The 9,983-nt window shown below is 42.3% G+C and overlaps 1 protein-coding gene across 1 annotated transcript; it reads left to right on the top strand.

The window, feature by feature from the left end:
• Positions 1-2,439: 2,439 nt before the first annotated feature.
• LOC136244147 (uncharacterized) lies at positions 2,440-3,295 on the top strand. Its single transcript, XM_066035662.1, has 3 exons — positions 2,440-2,546; positions 2,646-2,784; positions 2,843-3,295. Exons 1-3 carry the CDS (start codon positions 2,440-2,442, stop codon positions 3,293-3,295), a joined length of 699 nt encoding a protein of 232 aa, XP_065891734.1.
• The last annotated feature ends 6,688 nt before the right edge of the window (positions 3,296-9,983 follow it).

The raw sequence follows: 9,983 nt of genomic DNA on the forward strand, positions 1-9,983 counted from the left end.
ATCGCTTCTTTGTTCTTCTCGAAGTATAATTAATAGTTGCGGCGCTTAATATTTGTGCCACACGCCACAATCCAAACATGTGATTTTAACGAATGAGTACGTGTGCGTAAGATGGGTCTAGTACCCAAGGAGTTGTCTCTAGCATTTGTTAACGCTGGGTAGTTATTTTATATAGTCTTAATTACCAGTTTAGCTTTTTTTGTGAGGTAGCTAGCTAATAATGTCTTTGAGGGGCCGATCCACTTTGGGATCCATACTTCTAAAAGCAAGGGTTCCACTCTTATAATGGTGAACTCTTATAATGGTGAACTCTCCAGAGATGTTTTACTGTAACATTTAGGCCAATAGAAATGTAGCTGAAGCCTGTAACAGTTGGTGTAATAACTTTAAAAGACAAGGCGATAATTATTTTTAGAGGCGCTTATGTTTTACGAAGGTAAAAGATAGCTGCTTCAAGTGATATTTACACTACGTGGAAAACAAAAAGAGTATAATATAACTAGCTAGCTAGACGAAAAAAAGTTAACAAACTAGCTATTTAAAAATATAAAATTTCAAAAGGAAGTAGGGGTTGATATAATATACATGCTACAAAAAGTAAGGAAACAAGCTCAAAAATGTTACAGCTGAAATGAGAAATGATCCAGCAGTAAAAAGTAAGGAAACAAGATTAGACGACTACTTGCTAAAATGAGACACACTTTAATCCCTACTTTTAGCTAGCATCTTGAAATGAGACCATCAAATTAGCCAAAAGTAGGGATTAAAGTGTGTCTCATTTTAGCAAGTAGTCGTCTAATCTTGTTTCCTTACTTTTTACTGCTGGATCATTTCTCATTTCAGCTGTAACATTTTTGAGCTTGTTTCCTTAAACTTTTTGTAGCTTGTGTATTATATCAACCCCTACTTCCTTTTGAAATTTTATATTTTTAAATAGCTAGTCATTTTACAGTGACCAGCACTGAAGGTCTGAACTTGTTGTTTACATCTTCTGACAGCGTATTTTAAAAATCAGTTCCTTGCGTGAGCTTCAACTGTGCATGCAAAAGTATATGAATCAATTGTGGGTTCCATTGGATGCAACACATGATTCACTAAAGCCATATGTTGTGTATCTGCGTATGTAAGTCAGTCAGAGTAGTAGCTTCCCCTTCTGGTATTGGTGCCGGTGTGCCACTTGTTAGTCTAATTGTCATTCATATATATTGCTGTAATTACTGTGAAGTTTCAAGCCAATTTTTGGGGGGCATTGCACCCTAATTTTAGATTGGGAGGGTACATGCCAGCCTCCCCCCTGTTTACTGCCCTTGCTTTGAAGGAATTTCCCTCTTGATGTTTTAGTTGGTTAACTCTTAAACACGCATAAGCCTATATATTGGCAGATTACGCATGGTCTTGAAAACGCATAAGCCTATATATAGGCTTTTACGCATGGTTGTAAACAAAGCGCTGTAACTTTTGAAGCGTTTACCATATGGCTTTGTAACTTGTGCCATTCTACTCGTGATGTAATAAGCATTAAAATGATACCTTGGGGTTTACCCTACGACCAAAGCATAAGACCAAAAATCGCCGTGAAAATAATTTTCAACAGCTAACCACAAAAAATATATTACATACCTTTAGAAAATGATCCATAACTCCTTGACAGTTCGTCCGATTTGCTTCAAACAAGTACGATTGAAGCGAAGAATGTGGCGTTGTGATAAAGCGAGACATCGATCTTTTTTGCTTTATAACAAGTAAGCCATTGTTGTTACAGTGGTTATTTAGCCTTCCCCAACTAGACCAATGAATAAGCTTTCTACTAATATATGGTTTTAGGCTAATAGATTTAGGAAAGGCTGTCTTACCTCACCATATAAGTTTGTTTTGTGTAAACACGCATTCCATAAATGTTCTGTGCACATTCAGGACTAATTCCTTAAAAGTTTCATGCGCGTTTAAGGGTTAATGGCGATAATACATGTAAGGACAAGTTAATAATTAATATAATGTTTTCAAGTGACAATGAATTTCCACACACATGACATCTTTTAGTTCCATATAACAGATGATTCAATAGTATTCATAACAAGATACCATTGGAGTTGTAAGAACATAAACTATGAACTATTCTATTGCACTGCACATGCACTAATACACTCACAATTGTAACACTAGGACACAGTATATATGTATGATTGTATCTTGATTGTTGCACACTATCACGTGAGAGATAACTGAGTACCTCGTGGCAGATCCGTTCCTTACATGGCGCTGCGAGCAGTTACGTTCTGGCGTGGCTAATTGAACCAGTACAACAAGGGGAACAGTCACCGCCTGTCTTTTAACCTCTGGAGTTGATCCCTAGTGCCGCGAGAGGCACCCGTGAAGGTGACGTCATAGCAGCCTTTGTGTTCATTCTCTTTCCGTTACTCCCCTCTAGCGGCAGCGAAGATGCCCTACGTGTTCCGGCTAAGTGACCTACCCAAGCTGGACCTCCAAGTAGACCGTGGCACAGACTTCGAGGCGTGGAAAGCCCAGTGGACGTCCTACTCAACCCTGTAAGGTCTCAGTGGTGAGTCAGCTGCTACCCAGGTACAAGCATTAACTCTATGTTTTTCACGTGAAACACTCACAGTAGTTAATAACCTCGGTCTTAGTGAGGAAGACAGGAATAATGCTGAAGCAGTTATTGCAGCAATCAAACGCCATGTTGATGGGCATATTAATGAGTCTATGGAGCGTCGTCGGCTCCGGCGCAGAGTGCAGCAACCGGGCGAGAGCTTTGATGACTATCTAGTGTCACTGAGAGCTTGCTAAAACTTGCAACTTCTGTTCCACTGCATGCTCCCAAAAGAGTATCCATGACCAGATCATCGAAGGGCTTGTGGATGGTGACACTATTGAACAACTGCTGAGGCAACAAAACCTAACCCTTGACACAACCATTACAATGTGCCGTGCACAAGAAGCAGCGAAAACCCAACGTAAAGACGTAACTGACCACTCTGTCCTAGCCATCAGGCAATCTGCAAAACCACAAGTACGGCAGGTTCCACCGCACACTAGCCAGATGATTCCGAAACCTTGCCAAGGATGTGGGTTACAAGCACATCAAGGGGGTAGAGCACAGGGCCCAGTTTTCAAGCAGACATGCCACTATTGCCTCAAAGTTGGCCATTTTGCTAGGGTTTGCCATGGTCGTCAACAGCACAAGAAACCACCAGCTGCTAGAGCCATCGCAACTGCAGAAGACCCAGACCAGGAGTCTAATGAGATATCACCAGGGCTATCCACCATCAGCCTATAGCAAGTGGCCACAATAGACCCAGCACCAACCGTGACAGTGCACCTGCATACACACCATGGGTCCTATCGCACCCAAGTACTTCCGGATTCAGGGGCAGACATATCTGCTGCTGGTGAGCATGTCCTGCCACGACTCAATGAATACAGGGACAACCTTTTTCCATCAGAATTCACACCACGCTCAGCTAATGGACAGAGGATGCATGCTATTGGGAAGTTGAGTGTTCGCTTTCAGCTAGTTGGTAATGAACATGAAGAAGATGTATACATCTTCCCACACTTGAGTGGGGTCATAGTTTCTTGGAGGGCAGCCAAGGCCTTGAAAATCCTGCCACCACATTATCCCCTACCACCCCCCAAAGCTGCCCCTGTGAAACCCAGTGTCAGATCCACAACAGCCACCCTCCCCCTGCAAAATATGGATGACTTGAAGCAAGAATACCCCACAGTATTTGATGGCAGGATTAGGACAATGGAAGGAGAAGAATTCCATATATCTCTGACTACAGATGCCAAGCCTTTCTGTGTCAACACTCCTCGGTCAGTTCCATTCGCCTATCGTGACAAACTTCAGGCAGAGTTAGACTTACTACAAACACAAAGCATTATTACATCAGTTACGGAGGCCACAGAGTGGTGTGCTCCCATAGTGGTTACTCCCAAGAAGAATTCTGATAAGATTCGTATGTGTGTAGATCTCTCCCACCTTAATCGTTTTGTGGTCCGAGAGAGGTATCAGTCTCTGACACCAGCTCAAGCTGTAGCTGATATCGCAGCTAGTGATGCAAAATATTTTACTGTCATTGATGCCCTAAAGGGATACCACCAATGCCCCTTAGACCAACACAGCCAGCCGCTGACAACATTCATCACACCATTTGGGAGATTCAAATACCTTCGTGCCCCCTACGGAATCTCCTCAATATCAGAGCACTATAACCGCAGGATGACTGAAGCTTTCAAGGGATTGTCAGGCTTTAGACGCGTGGTGGATGACTTTGTCATTTATGATGGCAACATCACAGATCACATTGCACATGTGAAACAGTTTCTTCAGCACTGTGCGGATCAACACATTGTGCTCAATGCTGAGAAATGTAGATTCTTCCAAACCAAGACAACCATTGCTGGGTTCTTGCTCTCCAACCAAGGCTACCAGATAGACCCATCCATCACAGAAGCCATCTCAAAGTACCCTGTCCCAACCAACCGAACAGAACTTCGCTCCTTCATCGGACTAGTGAACCAGTTGTCCTCAAGCATGAGCGCAGTCGCAACCCTCTTGACACTATTCAGACCTCTGTTAAGCACCAAGAATGAATTCATATAGTCACCTTGTCACGATACAGTCTTCATAGATGCTAAGAAGTCCCTCACCACCCAGCCCACCTTGGCTTTCTTTGACCTTACCAAACCCACTAGGCTCAGCACCGACGCCAGTCGGCAAGGGCTAGGGTATGTCCTTCAGCAACGACATGGAGACACGTGGTCCTTAGTCCAAGCAGGATCCCGATTTCTTTCAGATGCTGAGTCTCAGTACGCCATAATTGAGCTAGAGTTACTCGCAGTTGCTTGGGCAGCCACAAAGTGTAAGATATTTCTAGCAGGCCTTCAGCACTTCTCTGTGGTAACTGACCACAATCCATTGATCCCCATCCTTAACAATCGGAGATTAGATGAAATCAAAAATCCCAGGCTTCAACGACTCAAGTCTCGCCTAATGGCATACAACTTTACCGCTCAGTGGATCAAGGGAAAAGGCAATAATGCACCTGGTGCCCTGTCATGCAACCCAGTTTCGGATCCTCAATGGGATGACTCCCTTTGTGAATATGACTGCCAACACCACCCAGAGCCCTCAATTACAGAGATCAGAATCCTTCAATGTGATAAACACGACAGCAATCGGCTCATAACCTACGTGAAGAAGCCACCAAGGACCCAGAGTACCAACAGTTGCACCACACAATAACCCGGGGCTTCCCTGACCATCGCAATCAGCTGCCAGAGGCTTGTAGATGTTATTGGAACATTAGAGAGCATCTAACCATAGATTATGGGTTCATTGTATACAGATGTCGCTTGTTGATACCAGCATCTACGCGACAAAAGGTGCTAGCCAACCTCCACGAGTCACACCAGGGAGCCGTGCGAACAAAAGAAAGAACCAGATTATCACTGTATTGGCCGGGAATCGACAACGATATTGACAATGTAATCTTGTCGTGTAAGAAATGTCAGGATCACCTCCCATCCAACTGCAAAGAGCCCATCTTGTCTAAACCAAAACCATCCCGACCATTTCAAGAGATTGCTGTAGACTTCGGCAGCTATGGTGGACAGCAATTCCTCATCATGGTTGACTGCCTCACAGACTGGCCAGACATTATCCCCATGCAAAACAACACCTCCACACAGCACTTGGTCCAATCATTGACCCAGTCATTCTGCCGCACCGCAGTTCCAGACATAGTGTGGTCAGATGGTGGGCCACAATTCACTTCTAAGTGTTTTAATGATTTTGCCAGTCAGTGGGGATTTGAACACAAGACGTTGTCACCACATTACCCTCAGAGTAATGGTAAGATTGAGGCCACTGTAAAGTCCATGAAAAAGATCATTGCATCGTCCTGGGGTAACAGATCAGTGAAACTAAATGTTATGTGTCGGGCACTGCTGCAATACCGAAACACACCATCACGCAAAGATGGACAGTCTCCTGCACAGAAGCTGTACGGTAGACCTATACAGGATACACTACCAGCACACCGACGCTTGTTTTCACCGGAGTGGCAACGCAGCACCCTTAAACTGAATAGTTAGCAGAACATACCTTAGCACAGGCAAAGTCATATTACAACAGTCATGCCCAAGAACTCCAAGATATTCAACTGGGATCCACTGTGGCTCTACAGAACCCTCGGACAAAGCTCTGGGACATATATGGTACAGTGGTCAATGTTAGTCCCCACCGCAGATACTCAGTGAAGACTCAGAGTGGACGAGTCCTGGTACGTAATAGAAGATTTTTACGACATTGTACACCAGCCTCACTGTGCACATCTGGTAGAAATAACCCGCATCCAGATACTCCACCCTGTCCAGAAGAGATAACAAGATATCCGATTGACAACCAAGACCTCCAAGCTCTACCACCACTGTCATAAGATCCTCAGACGCCAACACAGCACCCACAGACCCCACCACAAGAACTTCGTAGATCAGAGCGTACCTGTAGACCACCACAACGCCTGATAGAGGATCCCCAATGGCCATGATATCAGCATGGTTATCCTGTGGACTAAACCATGCTTGGTGGGGGGATGTAAGAACATAAACTATGAACTATTCTATAGCACTGCACATGCACTAATACACTCACAATTGTAACACTAGGACACAGTATATATGTATGATTGTATCTTGATTATTGCACACTATCACATGAGAGATAACTGAGTACTTCGTGGCAGATCCGTTCCCTACAGGAGTTTACTGATTCACTTGGCTGTATATAGAAATAGGCAAGTATGCGTTGTTTCACTGGTCAAGCCAAAGGAGTCATACTGTAAATATACCACTTTAGCATTGGCATTCAAAGGCGTCGTTCGGTGTTTAACTCGCATATTGCCCGGACAATATCATGGGAAAGCGGTTTGCCAATGACTTTGATATCCAGCCAGTTCAAAGAAACGATGCACTTTGACTCGTTATATTGAGCGACAGCTTTGTATTGTGGCACTCATTTTTGTAGTGGTTGCTAAGCTGAGTGTATTTGCTAAGATAGAATAGTTGTTACTAAAGGATAATGAAGGCACAAAATAATTGTTTGGGAAATCGTGGATGTGTATTTCTACCCACCGTGTATCAGTCTTTGAACAGACCATGGAACAGCAAAGCTACTACTACTATATGTTGAAATAGGTTAGTAACTTATATATATATATATATATATATATATATTACAGTCCTAAGCACTTAACTTAATATAATAACTTACTTACTGTCCCAAAAATGATAACAATATGAACTCCATCCCACAATCGCAAGATTTCTAACATTGCGTGTTGAAGCATAGTAACATATTAATGACGTTTTAATGTATGGACAACGTTTTGATGGTTATTAGCCCACGCTATTAAAACCAGGATCGATCTTCAGATGCTACTGTATAAAACAAACGGGACGAGTTCTTGGTAGTTCTTTCACCTACTAGGTGAGTGCGCCCCATGTGATATATCACTTATACCACGGCTGCTTGGTATTTGCTGATATTATACACCTGTAGCCCTCGGGCTTTGGGTGTGTATATCAGTGAATCCCTCGCAGCCGTGGTATAACTATTAAATATTTGTACCTTCAGTATCTTCATGACAGCATTTGTGAGAAGTCATTCTTTGTTCCAGATGTATTAAAGGATGGTTTCCAAGGTGGTTTTTAGGTGTGTTCTATTAGGATTTTGCACAACATGGACAATCCAGTTGTGAACCTGCTATCTTGCTATTGTGATTCATGATAAAGATGAACAATTTCATCGAAATTTGTTATTTCATTTAGCTCTTTTTGTCACGAGAACACCATTTGTCCAAGCTCCATGATCAATAACACGTCTTCTGTGAGTTTTTGCATGGTGACTTTTAAGTGACTGCTCTATTAGGAGTTTGCAAAACAATCCCTACTGATCCCTATTATATGAACCACTACTGTGGTTCAGTGATATACACAAGTTAATGTGACTAATCTAACTGACAAACCTTCTGTGATTGGCGCCAAGTTCACCTCTATCTTGCAATTAGCTGTCATCAGTGCTCTTGATGGTCCCTTCACATCTATACCAGTAACAATCTTTTTAGTTGTCATCAGGGTGGCCGTCATCCCAGGTGCCATCACCTCACAATCCACTCACATCCTTCTTGGAATAATACAGATGCCGCATGTAATATCGATACTAGTGCTGGGTGGTATACTGTATAAACACTGCAGTATACTTGTTAAACCAGTACTGTGACCACACCGGTACACAGGGTGTAGCTGGATACTAGGTAAACTTGTTCATCCAGTTTAAACAGGTGAAATAATTGGTTGTAGAAGTGTGTATAGAAGTGTCTGTATTTTCTTTGTAAAGGAAGCTTTTCAATAAACTAAGTTTGGTGGTTTGTGTGGAGGTTTGTTGTTGTTTTAACTTGTTTATTGTGTGGCTTCCAGGCGTGCCAGTTTAATTTGGTACCCATACCAGGTGGCAAAAACCTTATAGAATGGTAAAAGTACCAGAAACCCTTTACAAGAACATTGCTCCAGTGTCAGTGTATTGGCATAAACAAAGCACCTGAATGAAACAGGTATGCATGTCTCTAAGTCAACAATACCACTCTGCAATGTACAGTACTCTCCATGCATTTCAAAATGGTCTTGACTTTAGAGAAAGCCTCTTCCATGGGCAGTAGAGTTATGTACAATAACATGCTGTGATGTTGCAGGCGATCCTGTGAATTCCTGTGCCATTGCTTTAGCAGCATCTGCTACAACATCATGCAGTACCTCTCGCTTTGCACGTTTGGGCACTGTACCTGTGATCATTGGTACAGTACATTAGGTGGCTCCTCTGTTGACTCGTGTACACCATTAGCTATCTTTCTTACCCATAACCTCAGTTTTGACAGTTCCATTTCTTTGTGCTTCATCTTCAAATCTTCAAAAATATCACTCACTCCCTCTTCATGTCGATCTCTCTTAGATGGTACACATTTGTTATTGGTACCTGTTGGCTCCTTATCCATCAACCTTTCACACCACAGCGGTATCTCACAGTTAACACCTTTTGTACATCATCTGTACATCATTATCATTGCATAACCATTGCTTCTGCTTTCCTTCGAAATAGCCAACTGCACTGATTTTACTGACAGCATGTACATCTGAACAGAATGTGGTAATTATCTTTGTCTTTACCGCAGCTGAATCAACAAACTTTTCTTGAAAATTATGTATGTAGCTGGCGTACTATGAACTTTGGATTTGGAGACTCAGCAGCAGAAGAAGCTGGGTTAAAAATCTTTACATTATGCTTGTACGTAGCCATTGCTCTAGTAGGCACAGGACTCTCGGCTTGATGTGAAGCTGCTGAACCATCACCATTTAAATTGAAGCTCAGCTGGTTTCTGAGGCTCTGGTTATTTAGGAGTGGCAACAATTAAAATGCATTAAACCAAGGAGATTTGGGAATCCAACTCCCACATTCCCTGCTTTAGCACTGACGTGTTTTGCGCCAAGTTCCATATGATTTTTAAAGGCTACCTTTACAACTTAGTATTGAGTTTTCGATGTCTTGAAAGATTCTGTAAAACACCTTTAAGAGTTTTAGTATTCATGTATATAGTAAAAATATGGTAGCTACTTGTTGACATCATGTATACCTGATGTATCTATCAAGGATTGACACTATGAATTTGATCTGTACATTTTGTCATGAACACTAACAATACAGTTTGTGTATCATTGTCTTCAAAAAGTTAACTGCTTTTGGTGTGGTGAATCATGTCATATATGTATGGCTACATGTATTGCTGTTAATTGTGAGTACTTGTTTGTTAACAATAGAGAGTACTAAAATCCAGGAGCCTGTATTCCGTGGAATATGGAATAGCGGAATAACGGAATAGCAGAATTACGGAATAAACGAAAATCACATT

The sequence above is a fragment of the Dysidea avara genome, chromosome 14, assembly GCF_963678975.1.
Source record: "Dysidea avara chromosome 14, odDysAvar1.4, whole genome shotgun sequence".
Classification (NCBI taxonomy): domain Eukaryota; kingdom Metazoa; phylum Porifera; class Demospongiae; order Dictyoceratida; family Dysideidae; genus Dysidea; species Dysidea avara.

Coding starts and splice junctions, on each gene's coding strand:
- LOC136244147 (XM_066035662.1), top strand. CDS start 2,440: ATGCCCTACGTGTTCCGGCTAAGTGACCTACCCAAGCTGGACCTCCAA. Junction 2,547..2,645: donor TGGACGTCCTACTCAACCCT/GTAAGGTCTCAG, acceptor CCTCGGTCTTAG/TGAGGAAGACAGGAATAATG. Junction 2,785..2,842: donor AGAGCTTTGATGACTATCTA/GTGTCACTGAGA, acceptor TGCTCCCAAAAG/AGTATCCATGACCAGATCAT.